We start from the raw sequence: 16,375 nt of genomic DNA on the forward strand, positions 1-16,375 counted from the left end.
AAGTCTGGTGATAGACCTTGGTGTCAGGTGTGGGTCACAGCTAGCCCTGGCTTCCCGTTTTTAGACTGGAGAGGGAATCAACACCTGCCCAAAACTTTTGCAGACACAAACAGGAACTAGAATACACTGATAAATATCCGTCTGTTTTTGACCTTGGAAATACCACTGACACTTTACATACCATGAATTAATAGGCTCAGGGAGTTTCAACTAACATTCATCTCTGGGCCTAACATCCCATGACTAACTGGACCTAAGTCCTTGGATCATATAGGCCATTGACAAATGTCCTCCCACCATTCTATAGACAGCCCAAACAGCTGTTTATTATTAAAGTAATGTATAGTATTTCATTGACCCTGACCTAGTGTAGTGACGCAGTGAGAGTCAGAGGAAGAATCTCAATTGCATACTCCTCAAGTCCTCCCCTCCACAAAACCCATTTGAGTAAGTCAGAGGTGAGGGACCTCCTGGCTTTCTCATCCGATGGGTTTTGAGAAGAGAGGAGAAAGGACTTGAGGAGTATGCAATTGAGATTCTCCCACACTATAGGGGTGCTATAGGCCTAAACCGGATGCTTGCACATGTCTGACAATGTCAGGACGCTGAAGCACTTAAAGACTATGCTGTTGTCTTAATTAATAAACTAGCCCAATGACCTAGCGGATGAGAAGGAAATCAAACCCCCTCTGAGGCCCATTACAGTGGCTTGCGAAAGTTTTCACCCCCTTGGCATTTTTTGTATTTTGTTGCCTTACAACCTGGAATTAAAATAGATTTTTGGGGGGTTTGTATCATTTGATTTACACAACATGCCTACCACTTTGAAGATGCAAAATATGTTTTATTGTGAAACAAACAAGAAATAAGACAAAAATGTTACTTAAGCGTGCATAACTATTCACCCTCCCAAAGTCAATACTTTGTAGAGCCACCTTTTGCAGCAATTACAGCTGCAAGGCTCTTGGGGTATGTCTCTATAAGCTTGGCACATCTAGCCACTGGGATTTTTGCCCATTCTTCAAGGCAAAACTGCTCCAGCTCCTTCAAGTTGGATGGGTTCTGCTGGTGTACAGCAATCTTTAAGTCATACCACAGATTCTCAATTGGATTGAGGTCTGGGCTTTGACTAGGCCATTCCAACACATTTAAATGTTTCCCCTTAAACCACTTGAGTGTTGCTTTGGCAGTATTCTTAGGGTCATTGTCCTGCTGGAAGGTGAACCTCCGTCCCAGTCTCAAATCTCTGGAAGACAAGCAGGTTTCCCTCAAGAATTTCCCTGTATTTAGCGCCATCCATCCTTCCTTCAATTCTGACCAGTCCAGTCCCTCCCAGTCCCTGCCGATGAAAAACATCCCCACAGCATGATGCTGCCACCACCATGCTTCACTGTGGGGATGGTGTTCTCGGGATGATGCGAGGTGTTGGGTTTGTGCCAGAGATAGCGTTTTCCTTGATGGCCAGAAAGCTCAATTTTAGTCTCATCTGACCAGAGTACCTTCTTCCATATGTTTGGGGAGTCTCCTATATGCCTTTTGGCGAACACCAAACGTGTTTGCTTATTGTGTCCGGTATGCATCAGAGAGGAAGAGACTTTTACATTTGAGTCATTCAGCAGATGCTCTTATCCAGAGCTATTTACAGTAGTGAGTGTACATGTTTTCATTCGTACTGGTCCCCCGTGGGAATCGAGCCCGCAACCCTGGCGTTGCAAGTGCCATGCTCTACCAACTGAGCCACATGGGACCCAGAAGCGAAAGGTTTCAATCTGTCCAAAATAAGCCCAATGGCCCAATGTCGTAAGCTTGTCACCTTCCTTCCCGCCTTGGGACGACTCCTATTGTTAGGCAGAAACATAAGCATTTCGTCATTATGTACAGATCTCTGATAGTATTTTCTGTTGGTCATGTCATTTTACAATTACATTTTTTTTTTTTTTTTTTATATACTGGTTAATGAGGGTCAGTTAGTCGGAAGCAAAATTGACTGAAATTTGCATCCCTAAAAGGAGACACGAGTTGTTACTTTTCAGAACCAGCCTATGAGACTCGATCTGGTAGCGATATCACTATCTGCTCCCGCAGGTTTGTGTAGTAAGTGATTTGAGGTTAGCCTTTTTTTTGTGGATTTCTTTTTAGAGATGTCAGTCTGGCCTCCATACTACTTCGGATCAAAATGACAAGATATGGTTTAGTGTCAAATCGTGACTCTATGCTCCCAGAGGTGTAATACAACTTTGTGTCAATCTCATTGTGGCTGAATATAGTCCGCCTACGTATACAATGAACATCTATTTGAGTCACTTGACAGTCAAATTTGCGTAACTCCCTAGAATGGGGCCCTCCACAGCACTAGATAGAAACTTGTTGCAGTGCAGGTGGGGATTGTATGCATCTTCTCTCCAGAGGAACGGCTGTCTGTATTTTCATTCCAGCAGAATGGTAACAGCTGCTGCTTTTGAAACCTTTTGTGTCATGGGATAGGGTAGAGCCATGGGCTTGATTTTAAAAATAAATACAAATTAAAAAATTAAAAAAGTGTATATATATATTTATATTTTTATTTATTTTTAGGGATGCTGACTAATTAGTTGTTCTAAACACAACAATATTAGACTTATAGCTAGTGGAAACTGAGTACAGTAGCTCTCTCTGTCTGTCTGCTTGTGTGTGTCTGTCTGCTTGTGTGTGTCTGTCTGCTTGTGTGTGTCTGTCTGCTTCTGTCTGTCTGCTTGTGTCTGTCTGTCTGTCTGCTTGTGTCTGTCTGTCTGTCTGCTTGTGTCTGTCTGTCTGTCTGCTTGTGTCTGTCTGTCTGTCTGCTTGTGTCTGTCTGTCTGTCTGTTTGTGTTTGTCTGTCTGTCTGCTTGTGTGTGTCTGTCTGTCTGCTTGTGTGTGTCTGTCTGTCTGCTTGTGTGTGTCTGTCTGTCTGCTTGTCTGTCTGTCTGCTTGTGTGTGTCTGTCTGTCTGCTTGTGTGTGTCTGTCTGTCTGCTTGTGTGTGTCTGTCTGCCTGCTTGTGTCTGCTTGTGTCTGTCTGTCTACGTCTCATTGTCTCTCTCTGCGTCTCATTGTGTCTGTGTCTGTCTGTCTCTGTGTCTGTCTGTCTGTCTGTCTTTCTGTGTGTGTCTGTCTCTGTCTGCGTCTCATTGTCTCTGTGTGTCTCTGTCTGCGTCTCATTGTCTCTGTCTTTGTCTGTCTCTCTCTGTCTGCGTCTCATTGTCTCTGTGTGTCTCTGTCTGCGTCTCATTGTCTCTGTCTGTCTTTGTCTTTGTCTGTCTCTCTCTCTGTCTCTGTGTCTCTGTCTGCCTGTCTCTTTTTTTGATACTGAATCTTATCAGATCTTCAACCAAAACATAATATTAGATAAAGGGAACCTGAATTTACAAATAACACACAAAAAAATTACATGGGTCCCATTTATTCCTGGCGAAAACCAAACACTGCATTCCACAGTAAGAACATCATACCAACGGTCAAGCACGGTGGTGGTTCTGTGGAGTTTTGGGAATGCTTTGCTGCCTCAGGACCTGGATGACTTGCCTTAATAGAAGGAACCATGAATTATGCTTTGTGTAAGAGAATTCTACAGGAGAATGTCAGGCCATCTGTCTGTGAGCTGAAGCGCAGCTGGGTCATGCAGCAAGACAATGATCAAAAACACAATCAAGTCTACCTGAAAATGGCTAAAAAGCAACCCATTTGAAGTTTTGGAATGGCCTCGTCAAAGTCCAGACCTAATCCCAATTGAGATGTTGTGGCAGGACATAAAACGAACAGTAAATGCCCTAAAATTTCAGTGAGTTACAGCAGTTCTGCATGGAAGAGTTGGCCAAAATTCCTCCACAGTGATGTGAGAGACTGATCAACAACTACAGGAGTCATTGGTTGGAGTCATTGCTGCTAAAGGTGGCACAACCAGTTGTTGGGTGTAAGTGGGCAATTACTTTTTCACACATGGGCATTGGGTTTTGCATACATTTGTTTATTAAGTAAATGAGAAGAATGTAATTGTTATTTGTTCACTTATCTAATATTCATTTTTGTTTTGAAGATCTTAACATTTAGTATAAAAAAAATATGCGAAAGTAGAGATTTGGAAAGTGCTTTGATGCACCTGTACGGTCTCCTTCTAGATGGTTACCATACTAGGGGTTGCACATCCATGTGGGGACGACTGATATGAAAATGTTGTCCCGGGAGAATTTCCAAAATCTGGATTATAAAATCAGCAAAATAAGAAACGTCCTCTCACTGTCAACTGCGTTTATTTTCAGCAAACTCAACATAAGATTCAACAATTGAGACATAAACTGAACAAGTTCCACAGACATGTGACTAACAGAAATTGAATAATGTGTCCCTGAACAAAGGGGGGTCAAAATTAAAAGTAACAGTTAGTATCTGGTGTGGCCACCAGCTGCATTAAGTACTGCAGTGCATCTCTTCCTCATGGACTGCACCAGATTTGCCAGTTCTTGCTGTGAGATGTTACCCCACTCATTCACCAATTTAGTGGAATTAAATTGGTGTGTGTGTGTGTGTGTGTATGTATATATATATATATATATATTTATTAGTTTGTCACACGTACAGCATATAGATTCAGAGCCTTTGAGTGGAAAATCGGTTGGATAGCGCAAGAGCTGCTACTGCTGCAGCATCTTGTGGTGCTTTCAAGACAACTGGGAACTTGGAACAAATATGAGCTTAAATCAGGACTTCAGTGATCTCCAGGTCGGAAAGTCGTAGCTCAAAAACAGCGGTTCCCAACCTCTTTTGGTTACTATATCACTAACTGAATTTTGCTCTGCCCGGAGTGCCCCCTCGTGCCTTTTACCAGTAGGCCTATGGTCTCATAAGTCTTCTCAAGTACCTCCTGTGTATAGTCCAAGTACCCTCAGGGGTCCGAGTACCCCTGGTTGGGAATCACTGCTCTAGAAAGAGGCCCGTGTTCGCAAGTTTTTGGAATTCCAAGTTGGATTACTTTTTTTCCCCCAGTTGCCTTGAACATGCTGAAGTCGCAGATTTCCGAGTTCCCAGTTGTTTTGAATAGGCGGCATCAAACCTTCAAACCTTAAATTGCTTCAAAGTAGCCTATTAGATCTCTTTCTACATTTCTAAAGGATATTTTCATCACATGAAACTACTTGCATGTGTATTGCCCTTTTGACAACTGTTTTCCCGCTTAATTGCATTATAGAATGAACATTCACACGCAGTCTACTGCCTTGTGCGCATTGCTGTGCTAATAATGTGAATAAATAATAGTTTTAACATTTTAAGCTAAACGTTCTGATCTGTTGCATCACTCATTGCTTTTAATTTTTTTATGTGGCCTAGGCCTACTGGTTGTATGACTTTGGGATCTATCGTCCCACAACTGTCCCAGAGTCTGTTTTGGAATAGCCTCTTTCTTTCTCGACAAGCTGAACAATAGAATAGGTAGCCTAAACCTTTCTATAATAGGAGATTTACATAGGCTGCTGTTTGTTACTCGTCCTGTTGGCTGAGGAAAAGTAAATGTGCACAGTTATTCTAACAGCTTCAAAGTGCACTTCAGAATTCGGTAAGAAGGACCACGCCTCGTTGCAACCTCGACTTGCATGTTCTGTTAATATGAATTACCATATTCTAAATGTGATTTCTGTCATTCTGAGAACCGTGGGTGGACGCCCTAATCAGGTTACACACCCAATGCACGTGGGTCCGGTAAATTATTCAAATATAAAATAAAATGTTTTTATTTATTTATTTTATTTCACCTTTATTTAACCAGGTAGGCAAGTTGAGAACAAGTTCTCATTTACAATTGCGACCTGGCCAAGATAAAGCAAAGCAGTTCGACAACATACAAAAACACAGAGTTACACATGGAGTGAAACAACATACAATCAATGATACAGTAGAAAAATAAGACTATATACAATGTGAGCAAATGAGGTGAGATAAGGGAGGTAAAGGCAAAAAAAAGGCCATGGTGGCGAAGTACATACAATATAGCAAGTAAAACACTGGAATGGTAGATTTGTTATTTGAAGAAAGTTCAAAGTTAAAATATAAATAATATGGTGCAAAATAAATAAAATAAATAAATACAGTAGGGAAGAGGTAGTAGTTTGGGCTAAATTATAGATGGGCTATGTACAGGTGCAGTGATCTGTGAGCTGCTCTGACAGCTGGTGCTTAAAGCTAGTGAGGGAGATGTGTTTCAAGTTTCAGAGATTTTTGTAGTTCGTTCCAGTCATTGGCAGCAGAGAACTGGAAGGAGAGACGACCAAAGGAGGAGTTGGCTTTAGGGGTGACCAGAGAGATATACCTGCTGGAGCGCGTGCTACAGGTGGGTGCTGCTATGGTGACCAGTGAGCTGTCGATAAGGGGGGACTTTACCTAGCAGGGTCTTGTAGATGACCTGGAGCAATGTGTTTGGCGACGATTATGAAGCGAAGGCCAGCCAACGAGAGCGTACAGGTCGCAGTGGTGGGTAGTATATGGGGCTTGTTGTTGCCGGTCAAATGTCCGCCACCACATTTTCCTAACGGAAACCCTGCCTCACCACCTGGGGGCTGCCCGGCATGGAGTCCAGGATCCAGATGCGGATGGAGGTGTTTAGTCCCAGGGTCCTTAGCTTGGTGATGAGCTTGGAGGGCACTATGGGGTTGAACGCTGAGCTGTAGTCAATGAACAACATTCTCATGTAGGTGTTCCTTTTGTCCAGGTGGGAAAGGGCAGTGTGGAGCGCAATAGAGATTGCGTGATCTGTTGGGGCGAAATGGAGTGGGTCCAGGGTTTCTGGGATGATGGTGTTGATGAGCCATGACCAGCCTTTGAAAGCATTTCATGGCAACAGATGTGAGTGCTATGGGGCGGTAGTCATTTAGACCGGTTACCTTGGTGTTCTTGGGCACAGGGACTATGGTGGTTTGCTTGAAACGTAGACATTACAGACTGGGTCAGGGAGAGGTTGAAAATGGCAGTGAAGACACTTGCCAGCTGTACAGCGCATGCTCTGAGTAAGCATCCTAGCAATCCGTCTGGTCCTGTGGCGTTGTGAATGTTAACTTGTTTGGGTCTTACTCACATCGGCTACGGAGAGCGTGATGAAACTACACACTAACACAGTCACACATCAGTGTGGTTTTCAATAGTCCTTTTTGTTCTCTGGCTATCCAGTGTCCATAACTAAAGCATTGCCAAAAAGCCCAAAATACATGAAACAGACAAGGAAGGAAGTTAAATTGTAAAGGCCTCCTCCAGTCCTCCTACAGCTCACATGATTCCTTATCTCCTTCTCCACAGGTGGCGACTGAAAAGGTTGCAGGCAAGCTGAGTTCTACACTCTCATGGGTGAAGAACTCGGTGTCACACACGGTCAGTCAGATGGCTAGCCAGGTGGCCACGCCGTCTAGCCAGGTGGCAACAGTTCCCTCGTCCCTGCAGACCACCACAGCCACCTCCTCCTCCACCTCCCTCTCCTCCTCGTCCCCCACATCGGCATCGCCCGCAAAGCTCAGCCCAGATGAACTGGAGCTGCTGGCCAAGCTGGAGGAGCAGAACAGGTGAGGGGATCACTATCAAACAATCAATCACTCAATATCTACCAAGTGTCATCATCATTCATTTTTCTGTTATGTCAGTCATTGACAGTAACTTAATTAGCACATCTCAGGTAACATTGTTTAGATCGGGAAGTTAGTCTAGCCAGCTATCTAAACTTGTAATAATCATGGTTGAGTTACCGACCGGGGGTCCCCATGATTTTGTTAGTTACTCTCACTCAGATATCATATTAAAAACTGCTAAGTCTTCCCTTATCCACATGGCAAAATGTGTAGAAATGCAGCAAACTTGCTTTAAAACTACAACATGTATCTATGCTCCATGGAAAAATGTGTAGAACTCTTAAAAATGAAAAATCTCACCGCTCTCTAGGAGGGTTGGGGGGGGCTAAAATGTTTTGCTCCTAAGGTGGGCAACTGCGGCCCCTCATGATGAGTTCAGATTTTTTGTGGCCCCTACTCCCTTCAAAGTTGCCCATCCCTGTTGTAGACCATTGGCAAAGCCATTGGTTATGTAATGTTAATTGTCCATCTAGCAATAGAATTGCATGACACCAACAACAGTGAGTATAACATTAACTGTGGTTGTGAAGGCATGGCACAGTCATCTCAGTAAGAACAGCCAGCCACACTCTGTCCCTGAAGTGTTCATTAGCTGAAACAAGATTAGAGTGCATTTAGTCCCCACTGCTGTCGCTCCACTCTCTCCCTCTTTCTCCCTTTTCTCCCACCACTCTCTCCTTCTGTCCCTCCTATGGCTCTCACCCTGCTTTTATAAGCAGTCTCAGTGTTGACATGGAAACGATGAGGACTGGGAAGTGCAGCCGGTTGCTTGGGTTTATACTCACTGTTGTGTAAAGCCATCTCAAGTATCTCAAGTGAAGAATACTGTAGTCAGAGCCCTGTGAGACCGAATGAAGGAGTGGGTGAACTGATCTGTTTCAAGTCTGAGAGCGATGCTCATAGTGGGGCTGAGACAAGCTGTAGTAGGACACATCTGAAGGTGAAACTATCTGCACAGTCTGCTGTGTGAGATGAGCAGGAAGTGAGAGTGATATTTGAATAGGTTTGTTTCCCCATACTCTGTAAAGCTTGGCTAGCATCCATTATAAAATGCATTATAGAGTGAGAGACGTTTGCTTTCACTAGTGATGGATGATTCTTATCCTCTTCTAGCTCATTTTGGCATAAGTCTCTCACTCCATGGACTGTACCACAAGGATGTCTCACCAGATTTTATTATTCAACTTTTCCTTTTCATTGTCCTGGGCAGACCTCTGAGCACCTTCTTGAACAAAGGGTGGACAGAAGGCGTGGTGATGTAGAGGGGACTTCTGGGTTATTTGATCTTTGACCCAGATCTCAACCCCTGCAAGCAGGGCCACAGCTGGCCTCTTTCACTAGGCACATGTCCCTGCTGCCCCTCCCTTTCTTCCCTCTTCCTTCCCTCCCTCCTTCCCTGTGACTCACAACAATACCCTATCATCTGCCACAGCTCACAAAGACCCTCATGTCACCCTGATAAAATGTAGAGCGCTTGTTGCCCCCTTAGAAAAGACTGTGTCTGGTAGGAAGCACGGTTTTAAGGATCATTGTGACTGGACCGAAAATGTCATTGCTCATTAACGTTTTCAACAAAAAAAGAGTTTTTCATTGACATCCTTCCATTGAAAATAGTCATCTTTGAAGAAGGAAAAAGCAAATAATATTCACTGCATGAAGACTCATTCAGACGTATATCCCACTGATATTGATGTTGAGATTCCTTGTTCCTCTCCTAATGAATGCCAAGATGAAAAACAGAAATGTAGAAATGTACAGTGCATTCGTAAAGTATTCAGACCCCTTCCCTTTCCCCACATTTTGTTACGTTACTGCCTTATTATATAATGGATTAAATAAACAATTTCCCTCATCAATCTACACACAATACAAAGCGAAAACAGATTTTTAGAAATTGTTGCAAATGTATAAAAAACAAATACCTTATTTATTTACAGCCGTCTTCATCGACCTGGCCAAGGCTTTCGACTCTGTCAATCACCGTATTCTTATCGGCAGACTCAATAGCCTTGGTTTTTCTAATGACTGCCTCGCCTGGTTCACCAACTACTTTGCAGACAGAGTTCAATGTGTCAAATCGGAGGGCATGTTGTCCGGACCTCTGGCAGTCTCTATAGGAGTACCACGGTTCAATTCTCGGGCAAACTCTTTTCTCTGTATATATCAATGATGTCGCTCTTGCTGCGGGCGATTCCCTGATCCACCTCTACGCAGACGACACCATTCTGTATACTTCTGGCCCTTCCTTGGACACTGTGCTAACTAACTTCCAAACGAGCTTCAATGCCATACAACACTCCTTCCGTGGCCTCCAACTGCTTTTAAACGCTAGTAAAACCAAATGCATGCTTTTCAACCGTTCGCTGCCCGCACCTGCCCGCCCGGCTAGCATCACCACCCTGGACGGTTCCGACCTAGAATATGTGGACAACTATAAATATCTAGGTGTCTGGTTAGACTGTAAACTCTCCTTCCAGACTCATATTAAACATCTCCAATCCAAAATCAAATCTAGAATCGGATTTCTATTTCGCAACAAAGCCTACTTCACTCACGCTGCCAAACTTACACTAGTAAAACGGACTATCCTACCGATCCTCGACTTTGGCGACGTCATCTACAAAATAGCTTCCATTACTATACTCAGCATACTGGATGCAGTCTATCACAGTGCCATCCGTTTTGTTACCAAATCACCTTATACCACCCACCACTGCGACCTGTATGCTCTAGTCGGCTGGCCCTCGCTACATATTCGTCGCCAGACCCACTGGCTCCAGGTCATCTATAAGTCTATGCTAGGTAAAGCTCCGCCTTATCTCAGTTCACTGGTCACGATAACAACACCCACCCGTAGCATGCGCTCCAGCAGGTATATCTCACTGATCATCCCCAAAGCCAACACCTCATTTGGCCGCCTTTCCTTCCAGTTCTCTCCTGCCAGTGACTGGAACGAATTGCAAAAATCGCTGAAGTTGGAGACTTTTATTTCCTTCACCAACTTTAAACATCAGCTACCTGAGCTGCTAACCGATCGCTGCAGCTGTACATAGTCCATCTGTAAATTGCCCACCCAATCTACCTTCCTCATCCCCATACTGTTTTTATTTTATTTACTTTTCAGCTCTTGCCTTTTGCACACACTGTATATAGACTTTCTTTTTTTTCTACTGTGTCATTGACTTGTTTATTGTGTTATTGGCTTGTTTATTGTTTACTCCATGTGTAACTCTGTGTTGTTGTCTGTGTCACACTGCTTTGCTTTATCTTGGCCAGGTCGCAGTTGTAAATGAGAACTTGTTCTCAACTAGCCTACCTGGTTAAATAAAGGTGAAAAAAAACTAAAAACATTTACATAAGTATTCAGACTCGAGGCTGTAATTGCTGCAAAAGGTGCTTCAACAAAGTAATGAGTAAAGGGTCTGAATATGTATGTATGTAAATGTGATATTTCAGTTTTTTAATATACATATAAAAAAAACTGAAATGTCACATTTACATACATGTATATAAAATAATGGTAAAATGTATAACCTGTTTTTGCTTGGTCATTATTGGGTATTGTGTGTAGATTGATGAGGAAAATGGTTTGTTTAATCAATTTTAGAATAAGGCTGTAATGTAACAAAATGTGGAAAAGGGGAAGGGGTTTGAATACTTTCTGAATGCTCTGTACATGCCTAGCTATCCTCTCTCTCTTTCTGACTGAGCAGGCAGACACTGATGTGCAGCAGAAAATCGGCTATTATCTGTGGGAACTGACGGATTACTTTTGTATTTTGAAATCCATGTTTGGAGAAGGCCTTTGTACCGTGTAGAGTAGATAAGAGGTGTGTGTGTGTGAGTGTGTGAGAGACGGGGACAAGAGTCCCAGACTCAGTTCAGCCAGTTCACCAGGCTGGTAGCTTCTCTGGATCTTCTACATTACAAAGACATAAAGAAAGCACCATGAGTCTGTCTTGGTAAGCAACACGAGGATTATTACTTCTCTTTCTAGATCGCATGGCTCTTACCTTGTTACCAGGAGGCCAAAACGGAAGACGGTGTAACTGACATGGATTATTTGGCAACAAACACCGTCAGAGCGACTCTAAATAAATAGTTCCTCTCCTAGGAATCTTTGTGATTTTCATGTCTTATTCTAGTTATGCTAAATGTAATGGAGCCTGTACTTAGACTTTTCAGTAAATCTCAATGGTTTAATGTATTTTGTTTTGAGCCATCTGTGAGAACCCAGCATGACCTGTTTGTGTACTGGTGAATTATTAGCTGAGGAGCAGCGACTAGGCTACATTTGGAATTCCGCTTTCCTCTCTGCCACAGTGTGTGTGCCAACTTAGAATGAACAGTGTATCAACATTTGTGATGTATTTCTGAAAATAGCATGAAATCCAAGGAGAGAGAAATTCTGCAGCATTGAATGTCCCCAAGATCACAGTGGCCTCCATCATTCTTCAATGGAAGAAGTTTGGAACCAGCAAGACTCTTCCTATAGCTGGCCGCCTAAACTTTATGGTAGACTGGCCAGACGGAAGCCACTCCTCATGCATCATGTTGATGTTTTTCAGTGGCAGGGACTGGGAGGCTAGTCAGGATCGAGGGAAAGATGAATGGAACAAAATACAGAGAGATCCTTGATGAAAACCTGCTCCAGAGCACTCAGGACCTCAGACTGGGGAAAAGGTTCACCTTCCAACAGGACAATGGCCCTAAGCACACAGCCAAGACAATGCAGGAGTGGCTTCTGGACAAGTCTCTGAATGTCCTTGAGTGGCACAGCCGGAGCCCGGACTTGAACCCGATAGAACATCTCTGGAGAGACGTGAAAATAGCTGTGCAGCGAAGCTCCCCATCCAACCTGACCTGAGCTTGAGATGATCTGCAGAGAAGAATGGGAGAAACTCCCCAAATACAGGTGTGCCAAGCTTGTAGCATCATACCCAAGACTCTGCTGTTCTTTCTGCCAAAGGTGCTTCAAGAAAGTACTGAGTAAAGGGTCTGAATGCTTATGTAAATGTGACATTTCAGTTTTCTATTTGTAATAAATTAGCAAAAAACTGTTTTTGCTATGTCGTTATGGGGTGTTGTGTGTAGACTGAGGCAAAAAAAATATTTAATCAATTTTAGAATAAGGCTGTAACGTAACAAAATGGGGAAAAAGTCGAGGGTTTTGAATACTTTCCGAAGGCACTGCACCACAGGTATGATGCAAAACTACTTGTTTACAGTTTTAATTATGTTTGTAACCTGTTTATATTAGCAGTAACGTACCTCGAGTTTGGTATATGGCCAATGTACGGAAAACAGAAAACGCTGCACACTGCTGCTCATGTTCCCACGTGATATTTATTTACAACAACATTTCGACCCTTCGGTCTTCAACTGGCATCCATATATATCCCAGGTGGGGGTGGAAGGTCCGATATACCTATATATATAGGGGCAGTACTCAGTGACATCACTTCCTGAAACAGGAGGTAAAAAAATGTATATCATAGTTTCACAATATTAACATTCAATGGGGCGGCAGGTAGCCTATTGGTTCGAGCCTTGCGTCAGTAACCGAAAGGTTGCTGGATCGAAGCCCTGAGCGGACGAGGTTATACTCTTTCGTTCTTCCCTTGAGCAAGGCAGTTAACCCACTGTTCCCAGATAGCCAAGCCAGTTAAGACAACCTATCAAATAAAATACAAATATTAACATTCAATGTATCAAAATATATGATCATACACAGAGAATGTGATCAATATTTACAGTAATATACATACAATATTCAATTAGGATTTTTTTTTAAGTAGACAAATTGAAGCTATAAAAATGGTTTCAAGTCAAACTCCTCATTAAGGCCAAGAGGAGACAGTGTTTTGGGCCTGTGGATCCAGAAAGATTCCCTTTGAAGATGTTTCCTCTCAATGTCCCCTCCCCTGCGTGACATCTTGACCATTTCTATTCCAATGTATCTCAGAGAACTAATAGGATGTCCAGTTTGTACAAAATCAGCAGCAACCAGATGTTTTGTCCCACCTGTCCATATATTGCTGCGGTGCTCACTGATCCATATCTTTAACTTTTTATAGCTAGGGTCTATTTTCCTGAATTTCCGCCTGACTGACGTTCCCAAAGTAAACTGTCTGTTACTCAGGCCCAGAAGCCAGGATATGCATGTAATTGGTAGCATTGGATAGAAAACACTTTGAAGTTTGTAGAAATGTTAAAATAATGTATGAGACTATAACACAATTAGGTCCCAGGCTCTTATAATGGAAGGCTATGGGTCCTATGCAATTCTAACTCCCAAATTGCAATTCCTGTGGCTTCCACTAGATGTCAACAGTTTTTGTTTAAGGTTTCAGGCTTGTTTCTTCCAAAACGAGTAAGAATTTGGTGTTTTGATACAAAGCGTCCCAGTGGAAAATCAGTCTGTCGACACGTGCCTACTAATTTTACTTTTCTATTTAAAATACTTTTTTTTCGTATGAAATATTATAGTTTATTTACATTTTAGGATACCTAAGGATTAAATAGAAACATACTTTGACTTGTTTGAACAAAGTTTAGCGGTAGCTTTTTGGAATCCTTTGTCTGCATGTTGAACGAGTGGATTACTGAAATCGATGGCGCCAAATTAACAGACTTTTTGGGATATAAGGAAGGATTTTATCTAACAAAACAACCATTCATGTTGTAGCTGGGACCCTTGGGATTGCAAACAGAGGAAGATTTTCTAAGTGATTTATTTGATCGCTATTTGTGACTATATGAAGTCTGTGCTGGTTGAAAAATATGTTGATGTGGGGCGCCGTCCTCAAACAATCACATGGTATGCTTTCGCTGTAAAGCCTATTGTAAATCGGACAGTGCAGTTAGATTAACAAGAATTTAAGCTTTTAAATGATATAAGATTCTTGTATGTTCAGAAATGTTTAATATTAAGATTATTTATTTGAATTTGCGCTCCCTCCAATTTCACCGGATGTTGTCGACAGGTGTCCCGCTAGCGGGACGTCTAGCCTTAAGAAGGCTTCTACTGTTTTTCCCTAATGTAAGACAGACACAAGGACATTTCACCATGTAAATAACATTGGTGGACATGCAGGTAATCAGGCCCTTGATATTAAATCTTCGTCCAGTGAGGGGGTGGGTAAATTAGTTGTATTTGTACGTAAAGCTGCTTTGAGAACATTGGCCACATTTGTAATTACCCTCCGGAACATTGTCCAAAAAAGTTTCCCTTTTCTCTGGTGGGTAATCAGATTTATCTAGAGGTGAAAGAAAGGCACACTTATTTAGGCGAGGTGCTGACTAGCGGAGTAGAACACTTAAATATTAAATGAGAGCCGCACACTCTAGGAGCTCAGATGCAAAAATGTAATGTCCAACGTTTCGACAGACAACATGTCTTCATCAGGGTATAATGACAAACACTGCGGGGTGACGCGTTTATATAGTGTCAAAAGACACACACAGGTGTCTGTAATCATGGCTGGGTGTGGCCTGATATCATTGGTTAATTCTCATATATTAAAATAGCATACAAAAAACATGAATGGATAGCGTACGGTCATGGATAAAATGTGGTTACATAGGCCTACAAACATTTACAATAGCATAATCACAAGAATGGCTTTAGATCAAAGTCTACTTTGAGACAGGAAGGCAGCAAGGTTCTTTAAATCACAGATCCAGGCAGCCTCTCATTTTAACAATAAATTGTTGAGGTAATCCGATTTAACCACTATCTCTCACGTACAGGGGTCTTTTAAAAACCATACATGGGGGATATTTAAAAATGGGTTTCAATTGTGGGTCAGTATCAATAATGTATCAGTGCTTCCTAATAATGTCCTTAAATGCCTTCCCCAATGATGAGTTTTGGGTAAAGCATGATGGGAGATGTTCTGCTTTTTCTTTGACTTTTGGTTGAAGGCTTTAGATCTTGAAAACGATCATTGGCATGTTTTACCCAATTTGTCTTTGTACCCCGTTTCCTTAAATCTTTGTGTGAGGTCCGTGGTCTGTTTCTGATAAGAAGCATCAGCGCTGCATATTCTTCTGATACGACTGAATTGACTTATAGGGAGACTTTTAATCAGTGGACGTGGATGATAGCTGTCACCTCTAAGGAGGGTGTTCCTGTCCGTAGGTTTCCTATAGAGATCTGTTGCGAGGGAGGTTTTGTCCTTAATAACCATCACATCAAGAAAACTGATTTGTGATAGGTCATAGTTAATGGTGAAGTGAAGGCGTTCATTCATAGAGTTAAAATAAGCATGGAATTCCAAAAGTTCTTCCTGGATTCCTGTATAGATCACGCAAATGTCATCCAAATATCTCAGAATTAGGAGAATATTGGAGAGAAAGGGGTTAAGGTCTGGATTCAGCACTACCTGTTTTTCAAACATTCCTAGATGTAGGTTAGCATGATTAGGAGCCATAGTGCTCCCCATCGCTGCCCCTTTTGGTCTGGAGGAAAAAGTCTCCTCTGAAGAGAAAATAGTTGGAGGTTCGTACCAGTTCAGCCAAGTCCACAATACAATTAGTGCTGGGAAGAGCATTAGAGGGCCATTCATTGAGGTAGAACATGAGGGCCTCTAGGTCGCCCTGATGGGGGATGTTAGTATATAGACTGGTAACATCGAGTACACAGAATATAGTGTTCAGGTATATGGTCCACAGATGTTTTTATTTATTTATAAAATCATAGTCTCTAGTATACGTGGGGAGGGAGATCACCCAGGGTTTCACAAAATGGTCTACA

General features: G+C 42.4%; 1 protein-coding gene across 5 annotated transcripts in view; it reads left to right on the forward strand.

The window, feature by feature from the left end:
- Positions 1 to 16,375, forward strand: part of LOC106584166 (ecotropic viral integration site 5 protein homolog) — a 94,279-nt gene that overhangs the window by 18,260 nt on the left and 59,644 nt on the right. For 3 of the 5 annotated variants that reach the window (XM_014169108.3, XM_014169111.3, XM_014169109.2), the window contains exon 2: positions 7,295 to 7,554. In XM_014169108.3, coding sequence (XP_014024583.1) covers positions 7,295 to 7,554 — 260 coding nt within the window. Of the gene's footprint in view, positions 1 to 6,218; positions 6,336 to 7,294; positions 7,555 to 11,442; positions 11,580 to 16,375 lie in introns of those variants that run through there. The other 2 variants (XM_014169110.3, XM_014169113.3) reach the window with 2 other exon arrangements.

Source organism: Salmo salar, chromosome 23 (assembly GCF_965601325.2).
Source record: "Salmo salar chromosome 23, fSalSal1, whole genome shotgun sequence".
NCBI classification, from domain to species: domain Eukaryota; kingdom Metazoa; phylum Chordata; class Actinopteri; order Salmoniformes; family Salmonidae; genus Salmo; species Salmo salar.